Source organism: Serinus canaria, chromosome 9 (assembly GCF_022539315.1).
Source record: "Serinus canaria isolate serCan28SL12 chromosome 9, serCan2020, whole genome shotgun sequence".
Taxonomy (NCBI): domain Eukaryota; kingdom Metazoa; phylum Chordata; class Aves; order Passeriformes; family Fringillidae; genus Serinus; species Serinus canaria.
This window is the reverse complement of record NC_066323.1, coordinates 2493704-2514718: the sequence shown is the minus strand read 5'-3', so window position 1 is coordinate 2514718 and position 21015 is coordinate 2493704. Positions and strand designations below refer to the sequence as shown.

The following is a 21015-nucleotide window of genomic DNA, read 5'->3' as shown; positions in this document are numbered from 1 at the left end:
GGGAGGGGGAGGGGGCGGGAGGGAGGGAGGGAGGGAGGGAGGGAAGGGAGGGATGGAGGGAGGGAGGGAAGGAATGGAAGGAAGGAAGAAGGGAAGGAAGGAAGGAAGGAGGAAGGAAGGAAGGAAGGACTGAAGGACAGGAAAGAAGGAAGGAAGGAAGGAAGGAACGGAAGGAAGGAAGGAAGGAAGGCAGCGAAGGAAGGACGCGAAGGAAGGCAGCGAATGGAAGGAAGGAAGGAAGGCCGGCAGGAAGGCCGGACAGGCAGGAAGGGAAGGCCGGAAGGAAGGCCGGAACGGCAGGAAGGAAGGACGGACGGAAGGCAGGAAGGAATAGGAAGGAAGGAAGGAAGGAAGGAAGGAAGGAAGGGCTCTGTGTGTGCCATTATTTTCCTTCCTTTGGGTGCTGACTGAGGAAAAGGGATCCATCCTCTCTGTGATTCTTCCAAATTTCTGATTCCTGGTGCTCCAAGCAGAGAGAGGGATGGAGGAATTGGAGTAAAAAATACAATACAAAAATACAAATGGTTCTTCTCAGCCTGTTCTTAACTATAGAAAAATCACTAGTAAACACTTTATTAATACTAATTGAAAGCTTTCCTCTGGAAAATGCAGATTTAATCTTAGAATCCCACCTATCATTTGCAAGAAAAAGACAAAAACCAGTTGGATGTGAAGGATTCATATTAAGGTTATGATTGAAGCCTCTTTGCTATAAAATTTTAACACTTCTGTGTTAATCTTTCATCTTTTTCATCTGCTTCTGACATTTATTAGTATCCCTGAAATCTGTTTATATTGATTTAATATTAATCTTTTATAGTTAATTCCAATAAAAATTTTAATGGTCGTAAATTTGATTCTCCCCTGCAACATGTTCAACAGCTCTTTCCCTCGTTTGAAAATGTTTAATGGCTTCTCGTGGTGATTAAGCAGGAGTAATACAGGAGGAACATGAGGGTTCCATGAAGGTTAAAGTAACAAAGATATGGAAAAAAAAGAGATTAAAAAAACCCAGTCATTAAACTGGATGAGCTGATTGGCATTTCATGGCTGCTTTTCACTCCCTTGCAGAACCTGATGCTTCACACTGAAGTCCAAAGAGTGTTTAGTCCAAAGAGTGTCTGTAATCTTCCTGCAATTCTGGCCGTGCCTGCCATTGGCCCAGGGCTCTGCAAACACAGCTGAGAACTGATAACAGCAGCCCATAAAGCCCCAGGTTTGATGTTGAACTTCACAGTCAGGAGCAGCAAATGAAGCAACCACAGAAGCTTTAAGGTAAGGCTTTCATTTTGTTATTTAAATATATCTTGTATTACATGTTATTTATTCCGAGGTTCTGGGGAGCTTTGCCTTGCTGATGAATGCTTGTCACATAACAGGACTTAGATTTATAAATTAAAAGGATTTATTTCCAATATTTCAGGGTCTGGAGGGAGACCAGGAGAAGAAAGAACAGAAATTCAATGAGATAGGAGGCTCTAATGACAAGAAGTTGAATAAAATCCTGCTTTTCAGAAAAATGCCCGTTAGGGTTTTTAAGTTTTAGGATGGTATCAGCTGGGGCAACACAGCAAAAGGGGATTTTGGTTTGTGATGAAGGGTGATGGGTTAAAAATGGCAGCAGGTGCACACAATGATTTAAACTGTTATTTTACACACAAAGTAGCTCATTCCAAAGTATTTTTCACTCCTGTGGGTCATGACTAAAACATGTGAAGGTGTTCTGATGTGCCAGGGCAATGCACTCGTGCCCCCACACTTCCTTAACAGATAGGAACCAATTTCTCTGTCTTTAACTCTGTTTTAGGAGGTTAAATCCCCTTAGCCACGAGCTAAATGCAGTGGTAGCTGCCAGTGTGTATTGATCTGGCTGCTGAGATTTGTTTTAATTAGTTTTAATTAGTTTTAATCAGTCTGATGGCTGGTGCAGAGTTCAGTGTTGATGGCTCGGGATTGTTCTCTGAGCCAGCACAGCCCCCTTGGCTCAGCACTCCTTGCTCACCAAAAACATAAAAATGGAATTTGGGAAAACCTCGTGTTTTCCACAGCTTTTTTAGGCACTGACTCTATCGAGTTATTTCCCATATTTCAGTTGTTGATTCCAGCAGCAACCACTGTGCCATGAGCTTGTACAGAATCTGTTCTGCACTGTACAAAAAAGCAATTTATCTCTGTCTTGCCTTCTCCACGTGTCCTGGACACACCCTCAGGGTTTATTTCAGCTTTTCTCCAGTATATTTTAACACATCTAGTTCCTCCTTTTTTAAATTAATAGACTTGTGTTTGCTCTGAAGGAGGAAAGAAAGTTTAGAAAAGGGAAAAAAGGGGAAGAAGATTTTATTTGTTTTCTGTTTCAGGAAATTTAGTAACCTGTGGGAAGCTTCATGGTTAATTTCAGGAGTAAATTGTTCTGTGTTCAATGATTTGCAGGGACCAAAATACATTTCTCAGTGTGATCATTTCATAATCTGCACTGGGTGAATTATCCTGAAATGGAGACACATTGCACAGTGGAGTTTTAACTCTACTCTGCATAAGGAGAGTTTCATTTAAGCCTCAGGATCAGGTGATGTGGCTCAAAACCAGAACAATTCATTGAATTAGCAAGGTTTCAGAACTGGAAATGCAATGTAGAGCTGTTGCCTGTGTTTCACTTGGGCTGATGGGCTTTCTCTGGCTTTCCAGATGGGCAGGAAGTTCAGTGGGCTGGAGCTCACCCTGATCGCCCTCTTCACCGTGGTGACTGTCATCGCCTGTGTCCTCATTGGGCTGCTGGCCACGGGGCAACCCGGCGTCAAATCTCCAGGTGAGAGCTTCCCCTGCCCGCTGCAGCAGCCAGAACCCCACTGGCATCTCCCTCAGGGCTCCTGCTCTTATCAGCATCCAAATTCTTGTCATCACCCGAAGGTGGATGTGGCCAGTCCTTGCTGGGGGTGATACAATCCAAGTTATCTGTTATGAAGGCAATAAATGGTGTGAGTCAGGCTTTATTGTCATGAAAATTCTCTTATCTCTCCCTCCACTGATTGGACTTTCTTTAGGAGCATGCAGCTCAGATGATTTCGATTTTTTGAGTATTAAATAAAAGATAACACCGAAAAAAATCTGCCTGATGCCTATGTGGGAGCGACCAAATTGTGTGGAACATTGTTATAATCCTAAAATCCCCCAGGGTTTCTTGCTGGGGCACTGATAAATCAGGAAACCCTCGTGTTCCAGGGATGGGATGCAGAGCACCTGCTTTACTTCCAGTCCCATTTTGTGTAATTCCATTTACACACAGGGACTGCAGCAAAAAGCTTGGAGGTGGAAATGGCAGAAAAATAAAAATTATTGCTTATACAAGGCAAACACCCCTCGGGGTTTTAGTAGAACTGCCCATCCACACTAATAGCTGCATTTTCTTTTCCTGTTTCTGTCAAGAGCAGGAATTTCCCTGAGCAAAAAGCACAAGTGCAGCTGATGCAGAGAGGAAATCTGGCAGTGTGTGTCCATCTCAGCCCGGGGCACATCCCTGCACTTCACAGTCCTTGCTCCAGACACAAACAGTTCCCAAACACATGAAGCAACCTTCAGAGCTCCCTTTAATCAGCTAAAGCTGCCCACTTTCAATTCAGCCCTACAAACCTGAAATCTGAAGGAGCATTTTAATGGAGCTTGGAGGTTCTTTTCCCTGGTGCTCCAATTCCAGCTCCTGTGGGAAGCTCTGGCTCAGGGGAAGGAGCACCAGGACAGCCCAGCTTAAGAAGAGAAAAGTTCTTCCAATTTTTAGCTTTGCACAAATTTTCAGTGCAGCAGAGCACACTGACAGGAGTCATTGAAAAGCAGACTAATGAAATAAAATTATCAGAGCTAATGAAATAAAATTATCTGCGTGCTCAGAAATGTACAGTGGAGTTTTCATATCTGAAATAATTGTGTGCCATTTTCCAAGGGTGAAAATGAATCCCAGAAGCCATGGCTGAGAGGGATTTGGATCTCTGTTGTTGTTAGGGAAGCAGGTGCTGAGTTCAGAGGGAATGAAGTTATTGCTGCAGTTTGGAGATGCTGGTATTAACCCATTCCTTTATTTCCCTGACAGACTTTCACCCACAATGCCAGAATACACCAGCAGCAGAGAGAATTGACTGCATCCCAGATCAACAGGCAACACAGGTCTGGTAACACTCTGGAAAATACCAGAAAAGAGATTCCCTCCCATAAACCTCCTGCTTATTTATAGAAATGTCATTTGTCTCTACTAGCTCAGGTGTTTCCTTAACCTGCCCAAATGTGGGATTTTCCCAGTGTTCCACTCCTGCACAGCCATTTCAGCCTGCTGACAGCAGCTCTGATTTCTCTGGTTTGGGGAGAAGGTGGCAGAAATATTGGTCAGAAATCAAGCAGTTAAAAGAGTCCCCCTTGGTTTTTCACCACTTTTTCTAAACGATTTTTATTTGTGTGAAGGTGACAAAGTGGCATTTGCAATAATTCAGAAGTGATGGCCTTTGCTGAGATTGCCATTTTACAAGGTGTGGTCAGAGTTTCCTTTCAGATCCACTTTGGGTCCCAGTTTGGTTGGGGTGTCTGAGGGAGCAGGGTGTGGAAAAGACCTTTTGGCTTAAGAACCTTGGAGTTAAAATTCCCATGAAAAGCATCATCTCAGGCTGGATGAGCCTTGGAGCAGCCTGGGGTGGTGGAGGGTTCCCTGCCCATGGAAGGAATTGGAATGAGAGGAGCTTTGAGGTCCCTTCCAACCCAAGCCCTTCCATGATTTTATGATGCCCTTTATTTTTCTTTCACACTGAGAACCTTTCTGTATAGTTACTCTTGAATGACTTGCTATAAAATTATTATTTTTCATGTTTATTATAAATTTTCTTCTTCTCTGGTGGATGCCTGGTATCTATCTTTGATCTGGGGAGGGGCAGCCTAGGAGAGAAAAAACCCCAGTGTGATGTGGGATACTTCTGTCATTCACACAGGTATAAAAATTGTTACCCAGCTGTTTGAACCTGGAGGAAATTCCCACCTAATTCCAGAGCTGGCTGTTGTTAAAGCCTCTCCTGCCATGGGTTTTGTTATGATTTGCAGCTCAATAAAGCCCTGCAGGGGATGGGTTAGGAAAGGTTCAAATCCCAGCCTGTTCCTTGCCCCAGGAAGAGGCAGAGCACTGCAGGAGAAGCCGTGCAGATCATTTAAATCTGTAATTACTGCCTCTGAACCACTCACCCCACGTGCAGGGCTGCACTCCTCCAGCAGGGAGGGCAGCAGTGGTGCTCTGGTTGCAGCTGCAAGGCTGCTGCTAGGAGAGAATTCAGAACAATCAAATCACAGCTCCCAGCAGGAAAGCAGATGCAGATTGCAGCACTGAGGGTGCCTGATCTGGAATTAGAGGTAAAAGAAATGATTTCTGAATATTAGTGAAGAGCAGGCAGCAGATATGACAGGGTTAGAGATACAGCCAGAATCCCATCCCAGTGATCCCACTCACTCCTGAGCTCATGTGGCCCTGGGAGTGGTTTGGTTGTGTCAGGCTGCACTAATGCAGGAATCTGTGAAAATGCAGGTCCTGCATCCCTCCTCTGCAGTGGATTGTGTTTGTGGTTTTCAGAGTAGACAGCAGCTGGGCAAAATGGTCTGGCTGAGCTGATCTGCAAGAGCTTGTGTCTGCCTTGAGTTCCTTGGCCAATGAAGGTGTCCAGGGTGAGCCAGAAAATGAGAGGGATTGCAGAAATGAGATGTAAATAGGAGAAAGACAATGTAAGGAAGGAGGAGGGAAGAGGGAGAGGAGAGGGAGAGGGAGAGGGAGAGGAGAGGAGAGGGAGAGGGAGAGGGAGAGGAGAGGAGAGGAGAGGGAGAGGAGAGAAAGGAATAGAAAGGAATAGAAATGAAGAAAAGACAAATGAGGGAAGAAATGAAGAAAAAGGAAGAGGAAGGAAGAAATGCATAAAAGAGAAAGGAAGAAAATAGAAAAGAAAATGAATAGATATTTTTATTTGATCCTGTGGTTGGTGAAGATAGAGGTGCTGGAAGAAGGAAGATATTCAGGATTTATTCACTGCTGTGGAAAATTGCCTGGGGGTCTGATCAGACAAGCAGAACACAGCAGTAAAACAAGAATTCCACTGAGCAGAGCTGGTGTAGGCCAGGCTGACACCTCTGAAAGCTCAAGGAAGGGGGAATTGTTGGTTTGGGCTGGGTTTCTGTGCTTTTCCTCCCAAAATGCCCTGCTGGTGGAGGCCTGTGTGGATGCACATTTAAGCTCTGCACGTGGCCAGGCTCTTGGAGCCCTTGGACTCAGCTCATGCTGTTCCCCAGGGTACAACCTTCCTGGTATCCAGGGTTATTCCTAATGAAGCTTTGGGTGCTGGTATCTATTGTGCTGCTTTTACAGCCCCCAGCCTGGCATCACATCTTTATTTATAGCAGATGATTGCTTTTACAACAGGCTCCCCAGTGCCCCTGGTGAACTCTGCTCCTTCCCCTGTGCCAGGCACAGCCAATCCTCTGCTCCCCAGTTCACTTCCTTGTGCAGAAAGCTCAATATGCCACTAAAATAGAAATCTGCCAGGAGAGGATCCAGCTGGAAAAATATCACTGGACTGTGAAGGAACTGCTGAAAATAGTTGAGGAGTATTCAGGAGAAATAGCTGGGGTAAAGAAAAGGATGCTCAGGAAGCTGGGAATGTGGAGGCTTGAACTGCCAGGCTTGAGGAAAATCAGTTTATTCTGCTTTTTATGGGATGGCCACTGGTCTGGGAAGGGAGAAGAGGATGGAAGTAGTAAATCTGTTCTTATATTTAGGATATTCCCCCATGAAGGAAGGAAATGAGGGGATAAAGCTGAGATCTCTGCAGCACTGGGGGGCTGTGTGCCTCCTCTCCTGCACCCTGCAGTGGTTCCTAGATGGGAAATGGGGAGTTCTCAGGTGGCATCGGGGCAGGTGAGAGTGAGCCTGGGTTTTTATAGCCTTACAAAGGGATTTGTGTGTCAGAGGGGGAAAATGAGTCCCTACAGCTCTCCTCCAGCCCTTCCTCTTGGCTTGGAACCTGATGGAAACGGCAGCAAAAGGTTCTGATGGGATGACTCTGTGACAGAGAGGAAAAACATTCACCTGTTTGATCAATCTGGGGTTTATTTTGGGTGGTTTGGAGGGATTCCTGTGCTCTGTAAAACCACTACCAAATAAATGCCATGAGACTTCCCAAGGCAGTGGCTTTGTGGGCTCCCTCAGAGCTCCCTTCAGCACCTGCCTGGTTGCTGGGCTGGAGCTGCCTTATCTCTTATCTGCCCAGAGCCTCTGAAATAATTTGACCTGCCCTGAGCAGTTTGGGCTCTCCAAACCCAAAGCAAGAACAGCAGCAATGAAGGTTTGGGGTCATGTCCACCTATTTCAAGCTGCAGTATATTTTAAATATTTATTACAAACACCAAAAGCATTTTTGCCTGATCAGATGGAGGCAGAAAGAGCTTTTGGTAGTGGAGATGTGAGTGTGAGGTTTGGAAGGTGCCCCTTTTGGAGCTGGGTACCTGAGATCACTGATGGAATCACCCTTTGCCCTCAGGGAGAGTTGTTTTGCCACTGTCCTTTGCCCTGAGTGATGAGTGGGGGTTTAAGGAGAGAAAATGGGTGGAAACTTTGTGATTCATTGCCCCAATCTTATCTCCAAAGATAAACCTCACACACAGTGCACGTGAACGAGTTCATTTCTAGCAGCAAAGCAATTTCAGCTTTCTGGTGAAGGTGTGTGAAAAGCATGGACCACTACACTGAGACAGAGGCTTAAAAAATAGGTTTATTTAAAAAAAAAATTAAAATCTCAGTTTGAAGTTAAGCAGTCTGAATACTTCTGATGCTGGAAAATTACATTAAAATGTAGATATTACACAGGATGCTCAATTATGCATGTATAGATGTTTATTAGATATTAATCCCATGATAAATTTCACCCCCCTCTCCAGTGTGTGACTTTTGGTCAGACTCTGCTGTATCTGTCACAGCAGAGAGATGTAGATTATTGAACATAATAATTCAATAACTCAATATTATATTGAATAATATCATAGTTCAATAATTATTGAATAATAATTGAATCATTCTTTTAAAATATTTGAATAATTCAATAACTCTTTCAAAAGATTTATTTCACCTGTGGATCTTAAGAAAGAATGCATCTCCAAAAAGCAAGTTTACTCTGAATCCATAAGAAACCCTCTCTAGTGCTTTCTGTGCCACTCTGAGTTCCCTCCATGGGTTTTTCAAAGGAAGGTGTTATGGTTTGATGTTGGTGCAATGCTAGTGCTTTTATGAAAATCTGTATTTTTTTAGTGTCTGCTGTGGGATGTGGCTAGAAATAGAGCAGAGCAGGCTTAAGCTTAGAAAATAAAGGAAATAAAACTTTATTAGCTTACAACTATATGTAAAAAGAAACACATACAGAACTCAGAATGAAAATGTTTTAAAAACATTCATTTTTCTCTTTTTACTAAATTTCTAACACAGCACAGTGAGACAAAACTTTGGATTATCAATCAAGTTACTGCTTCTTAGATAATTAACTCTCAGTTCCTCACTGTTCTTCAGATAATCAACTCTCAGCTCATCAAGAGAGGAGTTTCTTTTGTACTAGAGGCTTCTTTTGGAAACACAGTTGGAACTTCATGTGTTTCTGTGTCACACGTGGCACTGCTCAGGGATCTTTTTATTATGTACAGTGTTCAAAACCAAAAAAGCTTCTCTCTAAAAGTTCTCTGCTTTTAACCCCTTATATTCTCAAAAACATATCTCTGTCCTCAGTAACCACACTAAATGCCAACATTCAAATTTCAGCCCTGATTAGTTGGACCACAAACTCCCAAAAAACTCTCTTTTCAAACCAAACCAGAGAGCTTGACCCGAGTGCAGAAATCACGGAGCTTTCGGGTGTTTGGGGTGAGATGCTCACTTGAGCTGGTTTTTATGGGTGTTTTTGTGTAACCCTGGCTGATCTGTGCCCCTCTGTCCTTGCTCAGAGCACCTGCTCCCTCCGTGGCTGCTGCTGGAGCCCCCAGAGCGACACCAGCGTGCCCTGGTGCTTCTTCTCCCCCAACCACGGCTACCGAGTGCGGGGCTCCCAGAGGTCCACCCAGGCAGGTGAGCAATCCCACCCTCCCGCCATCTCTGCTGCTCACAGGGACTCTGAGATACCTACCAGCCTCTTTTCCCAGCCCAGCAGTTGAAGAAGGAGCCAGGATTTTTCTGATCTGGTTCTCGAGGTTGTTTATTGTGTCTCATCTATAAAATTCTTTCTCCGACCCGCCGAGGTCTGTCTGGCAGGTCGGGCTGAGGCACACTGCCCATCTTTGGGGTGGTGGTATCTTTTTATCCTAAAAACTACGTGTGCACCATTTACCATGACTTCCCAATACCCATCACCTGTGTTAGACAGTGAGTCTCTACTCTAAACCAGCCTAAAAATGCCAACATCACCCAGAAGGTGGAGGGGAGGAAGAAGAAGGGAAAAGGACAAGGCACACCCAAATTCCTCCATCTTGGGACCCTGAGCCCCCATTCTAAAAACCCCAAAAATCTATTTTTCACTCCATGACAAACTATTATTCTGCTTAAACTTTCTTGACTTGTAATTCTTCATATAAAGGTTGGAAATTGTTTTTTTCCAAGGGCTGAATCAAAGGCACAGGGGTTTTGGGCTCTGTGCCAAGGACTCTGAGACCCCCAGGCAGGGACTCGAGTCCTCCAGGGCAGCCAGAGGAATTTCCTGGGTTCCCACACACCCCCTGCTGTCCCATCCCACACAGCAGCCCGTGTTTGTCTCCGCAGGGTTTGAGGCCACGTTGGACAGGCTGCCATCCCCCTCTCTCTTCGGGGATGACATCCAGACCGTGCTGCTCACGGCCGAGTATCAGACAAACAACCGCTTCCGCTTCAAGGTCAGCCTTTGTCCCTTCTGCTCCACGGCCTGATTGCTCTGCAAGGTGTGGGGCTGCCTGTGCAGGGAGTGTGGCATTGATGCCTCTGGAGCACTCTCATGATTCCCAGTGAAGTTCTTTTGCTGTCTTCCCTGCTGTTGCAATGCCTCAGGCTAACGGGGCGTTGGCACGCTGGGAATTCTGCATGAGCAATCACCAAGACCTCTGGAAAGCTCAGCTTTCCTATTATCTACCATTTGTCCTCATCACAGGATGATCTGAGGGGATAAATGCATTTACTTACTTTTTGGCTATGGCCCAATCCCATCTCTCAGTCATTTTGACAGACAGTGTTACTGTTCCAATGGTTTGTGTTTTCCATGGAGAGCTCGAGCTCTGTGCCGTGGCTGTGGGGTACCAGGGGCTTGTGGGGCTGTGAACCTTCTGAGGGAGACTCTTTGTCCTGTGGTGGGTTCCTGGGGAGCCAGGGAAACACAGAGGCGAATATGGTGAAGAAAATGGCTGAAAATGAGTAATTAAACTTGGAAGTGAATAACAATGAGAGCAGAAGAGGAGAAGACTGGGATAAGGGTGGAAATACCCTGAGTCAGAGCTGTGGATTATGCTGGAAAATGTCTGTATTGGGGATTAATTCTGCAAAGGCCCAACGCTTGTGCTGTGTCAATTTGTGCAGATCACTGACCCCAATGCTCAGAGGTTCGAGGTCCCTCACGAGCACGTGAAGCCCTTCCAGGGATCCATGGCCTCCAACCCCAGCTACAAGGTGGAGCTGAAGCAGAACCCCTTCGGCCTCGTGGTGACCAGAGCCAGCAATGGCAAAGTGCTGTAAGTCCTAGCGGGCCTTCCTTGGTGACACAGATGTCACTGGGGCTCCCTGAGAGCTGGTGGTGCCACACCAGATGCCACCTGTCAGGTGTCCTCGTGGACACAGGCTCCACTGCTTCCCTCTTCTTGCCTGGTGGATGTCCCTAAAGGACTCTTGGGATGACCTTGGGAGCAGAGTCTGAGGTGGGGAACTCTGTCTGAAGTGTTTCAGGTGTGGCTCTCTGATCACGTTCCCCAGTGCTTGGGAAATCTCAACATGGGGAACTTTTATTACCTGAGGCACTCTTTGCCAGTGCTTCAAACCATGTGGGAAAACTCCTGATTGCCTTTTATCTTCTTTACCTTTTAACCTTTTTTAACCTTCCTTTTCCTTTTATCTTCTTTACTTTTTAACCTTTCTTTAACCTTCCTTTTCCTTTTATCTTCTTTACCTTTTAACCTTCCTTTACCACACTTGTGCTGAACCCTGAACCACCAAAACCAGGCTGCCCTTTACACCCGTGATATCCAAGGACAGCTGGTTGTGTAAGGCTGTGTGTAAAACATTTAATGAACTTGAACATTGAATTGTCTCATCCCTTTTATGTTCTAAAAAAATAAAGAAATGAAACCAAAGCCACCAACCCAGAGGTGTCCAAGTGCCCTCAGAGCAGGGAAGTGCCAGGTGAAGGTGCTCATTAAATCAGCCAGGAATGATTGCCTGTCACAGGGCTGGGCCACTTGGATTAGCAAGGTTTCCAGTTTAATTCATTAAGGGTTGCTTTTTGCTCTTATTAGTATTGTTTTCTTGCTTGGAATCCTCTGTAATGATTGATTTGCAATTACAGAGGGCACAGAAGATGGACTTGCAGTCAGCAGTGCCTGACTGATTAAACAGGAGCAGGGAGGGGGATGAGACACCTGAGGGATCACAGTTCTCTGGAATATTGTCTAAATTTCCTTAGGCCTTTGTGTAATTTCATAAAAGTATTTGCATCTGGGTCTGTAAGGAAAAAATGACAGTGATGTTGGACTCTGAGTTGGAGGATCTCAAAGGAAGCTGTTGCTGCCGTGGGATAAGGGCAGAGATAAATCCTTGATAAATTTCTTTGCGCAAGGTTTGCACTGATTTTCCCCAGCTCTAAAACAGAGAGGTCTTTTTATAGAAGGAGAATATGCCATGACAGTTCATTACCAAAATTTTGACGATTCTGATCAAGTCTCTGACCTTCCACTGTCTTTTGTTCCAATTGATGCCCCAAAAGAGAGTTCTGATTCCAGCAACAGCTGGAAGAAAACCTGAAAGATCCGGGTGGAGACCTGACTGCCACCCAGCTCCAGCTGAAAGGAGCAGAAACAGCCCTTGCAACGCCCCTTGGTCAAACTCTTCCTTTTTTCCTCCTTTTGTTGCCCTTTCCCACCAGGTTTGACACCACCATTGGGCCCCTGCAGTATGCTGACCAGTTCCTGCAGCTCTCCATCAGGCTGCCCAGCAGCAACATCTACGGCGTGGGCGAGCACGTGCACAAGCAGTACAGGCACGACGTCAACTGGAAAACCTGGCCCCTGTTCAGCAGGGACGTTGGCCCCTCTGCAGTGAGTCTGGGCTTTCTTCCTCTCAGCCCCTGCAGTTCTGTCACCCCAACCTCTCTGTGAGCTCATTCATGAACCCACTGAGCTTTCCCTGAAGGTTTTCCAGGCGCGGCGCGTCGTTGCTAAAAGCTCCGTGGTGCTGGTGGGTGTTCCCTGGTTTTTATGTTGGTGTGCAGTGGAAAACCAGTGGATAAAATTAATAGATGAGTCTTCAGCTTCTGCTGATAATCAGAATTAGTAACAGATTAGTAAATAACAATGGGCTTTGCTGAGGGCAGGGTTCAGTTCAGATGGACCAGGCTGCTTCAGCAACGTCCCTGGAGCTCAAATTATGGAAAAATTCTCCTTAACAGCTGCTTCTTTCCAAGATAAAATATGTCTGTCAGCTGTTATTTGTTTCTAGAATTTTCTGGCTGTTCCTTTATGAAGCAATTTCTGTGACACCCCTTTTGTGATAATTGTAAGATTATGTTCACCATTACCTCAGCTTCATAAAGCAACTCCCTGCTTGGAGAGAGAACTTTTGTTCTCCCGCAGTAGGAGATAAATGGACAGAAACCTGAGGGTGAGATGGCTGCGTGTGGTTAATTAATAATCTGGAATTTGTACCCATCGCCTTGAGATTCCTCCTCACTCTTTGCTCTGGATTGAAGATAGCTCTCAACTGGATGGCTCCACTGAGTGTACACTCATTCGGCTAAAGTGGCACTGAACAGCACCAAGTTAGGCTGATTTCAGATTGCTCAGGTTCTGTTCCTTGTTCTTTTTAACTGAATTTGCTTTTTCAGGAGAAAAGGCACAACTATTGCCACTGTTGTTAGTATCTCTCAGGGGTTATGTTGCTAATAATAACAGCAGAAATAAAAAAAGAATTAGCAAGGAAATGAAAAAGCAGCGAGGCACTCTCCTATTCCCATAGATTAGGCATCAAAATTAGTGCCTTGTAGGATGAATAGAAATATAGATTAGATGTAAAACCTAATCTGTGGTGCAAGGGAAGCACCTCTCAAGTTCTTGATGAGCACGTTTATTCCCCAGAAATAGAGCTGCAATATCTGCCAGCTTTCCTGGAGATCCATCAGATCCGTTATCTATTTCTTGGATAAATTCTTGTTTTAATGGAAAATAAAGGAGAATAACACCAGGAAAACCAGAACATATCCAACAGGGAAGTGTCAGGATTTAAATTTCTGCTGTTTGCTGCATTTGGAGACCTTTCAAGTTCTACCTGTGATATATTTTGGAATATTCCAGAACAGATCCTCTTGTTAATCAGCTTGCCTGTTCCCTTTGTTATTTTAGGCCATGGATAACTTGTATGGAACCCATACTTTCTTCCTGTGTTTGGAAGACAACACTGGAGCCTCCTTTGGTGTTTTCCTGATGAACAGCAATGCCATGGGTAAGAAACCTTTCTCTGGGACTCTGAGCAGTGCAGTTGAATTCCTTTTAAAATTATTGCAATAAAACTGATGTCAGCGTCCCTTCTTAAAAACACCCCCAATATCTGAGGGCAGTCATTACCCCGTGTCTAATGATATTTCAAATACAAGCAGGGAGTAGTTCCCAGTTAGCTGGAGGATTTTGATGGGAATCTGAGGGTCGGGAACTTATCCAAAGGCTGAGCAGGTCTGCACTGGAATAAGAGACTAAATTTGGAGTGAACAACACTTGGAAGTAAATGTCCTTTCATCCCTTCAGATAAGTGTATTTATGTTTATGTTTACTGAGCTCTGCACATCTTTGGGCTGCAAAGTTGCACTAAAAATTCAGAGATAAAAGGTTGGACCATTGGATTTCTTCTGCTGCTCTTCTCTGTGGGATGTAAAGGAATGGAAACAGGGACACATAAAGAGTTGTCTGATTTCCCCTTCTTTGCAAGTTCAATTAATGATTTAGGGCTCATTAGGCATTTTCTGGTTTTTACTTCAGTAAATTCTCTAATCATCAATTAGAAAAGTCACTTTAGAATTTCCTGTCCTTCAGAGCTGTTTCTGTGCACTCTTGTCTGGCAGAGTTTGTGGTGCAACCTGCTCCAGCAGTGACCTACAGAACCATTGGAGGCATCCTGGATTTCTACATCTTCCTGGGGGACACTCCAGAGCAAGTAGTCCAGGAGTACCTGCAGGTACATTTACCTACAGGGATTATGCATTGGAAAGATTTTTTCCAAGTGCTTGGGATTTATTGTATCATTTTCTTTTTCTCTGGGTGCTGGAGAGGAGACCATTTTCCAGGCCCAAGAGCTCCAAAATTCATAAATTTGTAATTTACACCGTGGCCATTAGGGCTGGAGATGGTCTCTAGAATAATTTATATTTCCTTGCTCTTGTCGTGAGGACAAATTGCTGTTCATCTGGCAATATTATGGGATAGAGAGTGTGTTTACAGGATGTCTGGATCTTATGATCACAAGATATCACTGAGTGTCTTTTGAACTTCTCGAGACCTGCCTTGGTTCCAGTGACACCTTAAAGAATGGGCATTGTCCCAAAATACCAGTATTTATTAAAATAAATAAATATTAGGGAAAAAAGTATTGTATTTAGGAGTGGGCTGTTGGAATTGATTTGAGAAATGTAGTGGTGCCTTTGGGGCTCCCTAAAAGCAGAGGGCAGGCAGAGGGGAGGGAATAAGAAGCAGTTCTGTGGGTTGAAGCCCTTCAGGTCCACCCAGGGCAGCCCAAGCCCCCCAGGGGCTGCACCCAAAATGCTCCAGGGCTCTCGGGTGTCACACTTTGATCCCTTGGGGCCATTTGCACTTTGGGGGTTCATCCTCCAAGCCCAGCTCCAGCCAGTGAAGGCACTGAGCCCCAGTTTGCTGCCCCAGCTCACTTTTGTTCCCATCTCTGGCCCTGGGGCACTGAGGTGTCCTTGATGGCCAGGCTGGAGAGGAATTGTTGTGTCTGCCCAGAATGGGACAGCAGCAGCTGAGCCTGGCTGTGGAGTTCAGAGTCACACACTGAAGAGCTGCAGGGTCACAGACAGGTGGAACAGAAAAGCTCAAATCCTGAGGCAGAGGGTGCAGGGAAGGGAACGAGGTGACACAGGGTGTCCAGCAGCACGTGGGGTTTTTGTTTTCCCCTCCCAGCTTGTGGGACTGCCAGCCCTGCCTGCCTACTGGAGTCTGGGATTCCAGCTCTGCCGCTATGGATACCTCTCCCTGGAGGAGGTGAAGGAAATCGTGGAGAGGAACAGAGCTGTTGGCCTGCCCCAGGTGAGCATGGGCTGGGGAGCACTCTGAGATCCCACAACTGGCTCCTTTTCCATCAGCTTGGGTTAGGAAACGGGTGGTGTCAAAGGCTTTTGTGCATTTTGATGTTAGAGCCATTATCAGAACGTTGGATGAGGGGTGGAACATTGAATGGTCCCATCCCACCTAACTGCAGTTAGATTTATCCAACCACTTTCTTGTAATAACTTTTCTTTTATTCTTTCCAACTCTACCCATTTTTCTTCTCTTGCAACAGTTTTTTTTTAATCTTATGGACTGTTATGGAACCATATATTATTCTTAATTGCCAGTCAAAGGCAAAGCACAATTAACTTCTAAAATTAGACTTTAGGGGACATGAACCTCGTGTCTTCAATAGAATAAAACTGCCCTAATATTCAGCTCATATTTGGGAAGAAAAAGAATAAAAATCATTACCTATCACTTCTCATGGAAAAGCTGAACTCCCTTCTCTTTCAGGATATCCAAATCATCGATATTGATTACATGGAGAACAGGAAAGATTTTACTTATGACAAAGTGAAATTCAAAGACCTCCCTCAATTTGCATCTGATTTGCATGCCCATGGACAAAAATATATCATCATCTTGGTAAGCACTTAATTACTCCTTTTTCCCCTTGTGAACACTTCCATTACAGTTATTTATCACTATTATTCTTTACTTATCCTATGCAGTTACTTCATTTACAGACAGTAATTATGGATGGGATATCCTGATTTCTTCTTTTCTTTGTTTTTCTGATTTCTTTAGGACCCTGCAATCAGCACCCAGAAGATGGCTGATGGAAGTCCCTATGGAAGCTACGTCAGGGGGACAGAGAGGCATGCCTGGGTCAATGAGTCGGATGGGACAGCCCTGGTTGGGGAGGTAACTCTGGTTCTGCACACCTGAATTTCATCTGGTGTCACTGCTGGGATTTCCTTTAGCTCAGGGGACTTTGCTCTCACTGATGGATAAGTCTGTAAGGTCTCTTGCAGGCTATGATAATTCTCAGCCTTTGTTAGCTTTTTTTTTTTTCAGTTGTTTACATTAAAAAGGTATTTTTCATCGATTCTACATCCAAATGAATATTTTTCTTAAATTTAAATTTTTTAAAAGAAAAATAGAACTAAAATAGCAATTAAAATTACACTTGCTCACATTAACCCTTTTTTTTTTTCACATCAACACTAACATTTTTTTTACATCTAAGGGTAGTTTGAAGGCTCAAGGGACATTTCATCAACCAGCTCCTATTTATTTCCAGTAGCAATTGAAGAGCCAGATCCCACATTATCCTTTAAATTTACAAACTTCACTTCTGTTGAGAATTTTCTCAGCTGTGTACTGCTCCTTGTAGGACTCACAAGGAAAGCAATTGAAAAATTCAAAGTTAAGAAATTCAACCACTTTGTGTCCTTCGACCTCCCATCCAACCTGAGCAGCTCTGTGATTTTTTAATCTCAAAGTTTCGTTAATTATTTTCCTTTGAACATTCCAGGTGTGGCCAGGGGAAACTGTGTTCCCAGACTACACCAGCGCCGAGGCCACAGACTGGTGGGCAAACGAGTGCAAATTGTTCCATGACATGGTGCCCTATGATGGAATATGGATTGTGAGTGACTCGGGGTTTTTATTTTCAAAATACAGATCTGATAGCAGATCTTTATGACATTGAATTTTTGTTGGATTGAAAGGTATTTTTGCAATCAGAAAGGAGACAAAGAGCAGCTAGTAATGATTCCTTAAAGAGTGACAATATTGTGGAAGACTTTTTCAGGGAAATCGACTTAAGGCAACTTTATTAAATCCTGCATCTTTCCTTTCCAGGACATGAATGAAGTAGCCAACTTTGTTCAAGGCTCGAAAAAAGGTTGTGCAGACAATAAATTAAACTACCCTCCTTATACTCCCAGTAAGTCCACCTACTTTAATCAGAATAATAAAATATCAAATAAAATGTTAATTGCCTTCAGGGATACCACATGATTTTAGTGTAGTTCTTACGGGTGGGGTTTGGACATTCCTATTGACAGAAAACAATATTTATTGACAGAAAACAATATTTAATGACAGAAAACAATATTTATGTGCTTGTATTGTATACTTCAGCTGTGGTTTATAGAACTGCCCCTTTTATCTCGCCAAATAAATACTGGATATTGTCATTGCCTTAATTATGTCTGATGATGCAATATCCTCTTGCACTGTCAGTAGTTTTTCAGATATTTGCAGAACTGAAATGGAGTTCATAGTTTGTATTAAGAGTAGATTTTAGGTAACCTTTGCCAGTGTGCTGTCAGGTGATGATTCAGGAATTCTGAGCACAGTTCCCTGGATGGGTGCAAAGCTCAGGAGTGGAAATATCACAGAGCAAACCAACAGCCAAGAGCAGCTTTTTGGTTTTGGCGTAACCAACCTGCCTGAGTGCAAGAATAAAGTGAAAAAGAGGGCTTGGGTATCATAAATGTGTATTAAAGATTGGAAATATTAATAATAAAAATGTACCTTACCAGTGCTGTTTGTATTCCTTCCTTCAAGGGATCGTGGACAGACTCATGTACTCCAAGACACTTTGCCTGGATGCAGTGCAGAGCTGGGGCAAGCAATATGATGTCCACAGTCTTTATGGATATTCCATGACCATAGCCACTAAGAAGTAAGGAATGCATCCTGAAATCCTGCAGAGAGGTTTCAGAACAGTCCGTGACCTGGGTTTTCCAAAGCACCACGAGATTCCTGGAAAATGCTGTGCTACCTTTGAGCCAATTTAGCCCAGGCAAAATCCACAGCCTGGGGTTGGCAGGAAAAGCCACACATTGGCTGCCAGAGCTGTGTAAAGAGATTATTTCAAATTAATGTCTTGAGCTTTGCTAAAACACACCTGCAAAGGGCTCCTCATCCTGGGGATGAGTAATCAATGCAAATGGGTGTGAACCTGCTTTGTCCAGAACTGCCAAAGTCTGAGCTGTGTTTTCCTCTGTCTAATTCCAACCTCATTCCTTTCCAGAGCCATCGAGACGGTGTTCCCAGGGAAGAGAAGCTACCTCATCTCGAGGTCCACTTTTGCAGGATCAGGAAAGCACGGGGGACACTGGCTGGGGGACAATTCAGCCACGTGGGACCAGCTGAGATGGGCGATCCCTGGAATGCTGGATTTTAACCTCTTTGGAATTCCTTATGTAGGACATCAGTTCGTGCTACCCTTTCGAATCAGAGAACAGATTATCTTAAATGACCACTTACACTGGCACCTCAAAATTAACCCATTTTAGGAATCTCCTTTGAACATTTCTTTTCAAGTATCTACTTTTGATTTAGGCTGTTTGATTTTTGTGGCTGTGGTGACATAAAAGTGGGTAACAAACTTATTATCTTGTACATCCCAATCTACCTCTTATTTTAATAATTTTTAAACGTCAGTGGGGGACGTGAAACAATTCCTGGTTTTCTTATAATTTCAAATTAGAGACATCCACTTAGAAGGGAAATAGCCAGAATCCTTTTTATTATTTAAATTTTAATGGCTTTGAAACCTTTCTGCTATTCTGTGCATATGATCACCAAACAGGAAGGTAAAATTTGGAAGAAGCAGAATGATGGGCAGTCATTGTGAGGGGTCGGTTTAATTTTCTGGACAGCATCGCTGGATTTGGGAAAGTTACAAATATGTTGTACCTATTGAGGGGCACTCTACATCCAACACATTCTGAATTTTTATTTTTATTTTTTTTAAAGGTTGGAGCAGATATTTGTGGTTTCACTGGAGACACCACAGAAGAACTTTGCAGGCGATGGATGCAAGTGGGAGCATTTTACCCATATTCCAGGAACCACAACGGTGAACATGAGATAGTAAGTTGTGCTTTCTGTTCAAAACTGCTTTTGTTCCACGACCACATTTCCTTTAATTCCACTTCTAATCCTCCCTTTCACCGGCCAGCTTGAAAACAGCACCTTGAGCAGTCTTTATGAAATTAGAGATGGGGGAGGCTGGGTTTCACAAGGGTTAATTCAGAATGCAGTGCTTTGGCAACAGTTTTATGAGTATTGGTTGCTCCTACCACCAAGGAGCACCAAGGTCTGTGTGAGCCACCAGATCTGAATGCCAGGATGAATCCTGGAATAACCCTGGTGGACAAGGAGGGATGGGCAGTGCAAACAGCCTGGAGGGACAGGACACCAGGTCACAGCACCAGAAAGGAGACCCCAGTGCAGAGCTGCCCCACGGAACCCCAGCCCTCTGAATCAGCTTCTGGCAAAGCGTTTCTGAAAGCCTGGCAATAAAACCAGTGGATGTTTGTTTCCAGCATCAAGATCCAGCTGTGTTTGGACCCAACTCCTTGCTGGTGAACAGCTCCAAGCATTACCTGAACATTCGCTACACCTTGCTGCCCTACCTGTACACGCTGCACTACAAAGCTCACACCCAGGGGGACACGGTTGTGAGGCCTCTGCTCCACGAGTGAGTCTGGGAATTTATAACCAAGAGGGAAATCTGACTCATTTCATCCTGCTAGGGGACTCTCTAAACCTCTCTCCTGTGAAAATGCACACTGGGGTCTCTGTAGGTGACTTCCCAGTCGGTGAAACCTCATTTTGGCCAAATCAGGAGGTGATTTTTATATGGCATCCTTTAGTCATGACTGAGAACAACCAGTACCCTGAAACCTTGGGGTTGCTGCTGATATAAATCACAAAATAACCCAATTTCTGCTCTTTCCTTCCCATTTATTCAGGTTCTACTCAGATGAAATAACTTGGGACATCGACAGGCAGTTCCTGTGGGGCCCTGGGCTGCTGATTTCCCCTGCTCTTGAGCCGGTAGGTTTGGCTGGTTTGGGACCTGTCTGGTGGCCACGGGCCATATTGAGTCCCCAGCTCCCTCTCCTTCATTCCTTGCTTCCAGTGAGAGATCCCACAGCACATTTCTACCCCTGCTGAAACAGAAAATCTTGCAGTTAAATCCTACTCCTGTTTTCCAGCCTTCTAAGGAGTCTGGGATATCTGGTCTGATATTCTGCTTTTCCTCCTCTTTACATCATCTCTGAATTTCCTTTGGAGTCAGCTCCTCTTGCTGCATTTCAGCTTCTCTGTGGTACAACGAGAAAACAAAAAGGTTGGGGCTTATTTTGTGGCAGAATCTTGTAAATAATGATTTGTCCTGCCAGCAACATGTTTGCCATGGAGAAACAGAAAACATTTGTTAAAGACAGAAAGGGAAAGCAAGGATCTGGAGGGTGCCAGCCCCACAACAAGTGGAAATAAAGAGGATAGAGATAGGACAGGACCTGGTTCACTGGGTTTGAAGCATTGTGGCTCTGGGGGGCTTTCAAGGAGCTGCCACTTTGCAGAGCAGCAGTTCAGTTACAGCCCAGCAGCTTTGCAGAAATCTGCTTGGATTGCCCTTCCCCCTGTCTGCACTCCATCCTAAACCCCAGGAAACAGCAACGTGCAGGAATGTCAGTGATGTTCTCCTCACTGTGAACT

General features: G+C 44.4%; 1 protein-coding gene across 1 annotated transcript in view; it reads left to right on the top strand.

The window, feature by feature from the left end:
* Nucleotides 1-2685: 2685 nt before the first annotated feature.
* Nucleotides 2686-21015, top strand: part of SI (sucrase-isomaltase) — a 43089-nt gene continuing 24759 nt past the window's right edge. Inside the window, exons 1-18 of the mRNA XM_030227089.2 lie at nt 2686-2806; nt 4082-4155; nt 8995-9115; nt 9803-9912; nt 10586-10737; nt 12141-12312; nt 13612-13711; nt 14325-14437; nt 15400-15525; nt 16003-16134; nt 16297-16413; nt 17027-17140; nt 17356-17440; nt 18067-18184; nt 18536-18707; nt 19264-19380; nt 19836-19990; nt 20265-20349. Of these exons, the coding sequence (XP_030082949.2) occupies nt 2686-2806; nt 4082-4155; nt 8995-9115; nt 9803-9912; nt 10586-10737; nt 12141-12312; nt 13612-13711; nt 14325-14437; nt 15400-15525; nt 16003-16134; nt 16297-16413; nt 17027-17140; nt 17356-17440; nt 18067-18184; nt 18536-18707; nt 19264-19380; nt 19836-19990; nt 20265-20349 (2184 nt within the window). The remainder of the gene's footprint in view (nt 2807-4081; nt 4156-8994; nt 9116-9802; nt 9913-10585; nt 10738-12140; nt 12313-13611; nt 13712-14324; nt 14438-15399; nt 15526-16002; nt 16135-16296; nt 16414-17026; nt 17141-17355; nt 17441-18066; nt 18185-18535; nt 18708-19263; nt 19381-19835; nt 19991-20264; nt 20350-21015) is intronic.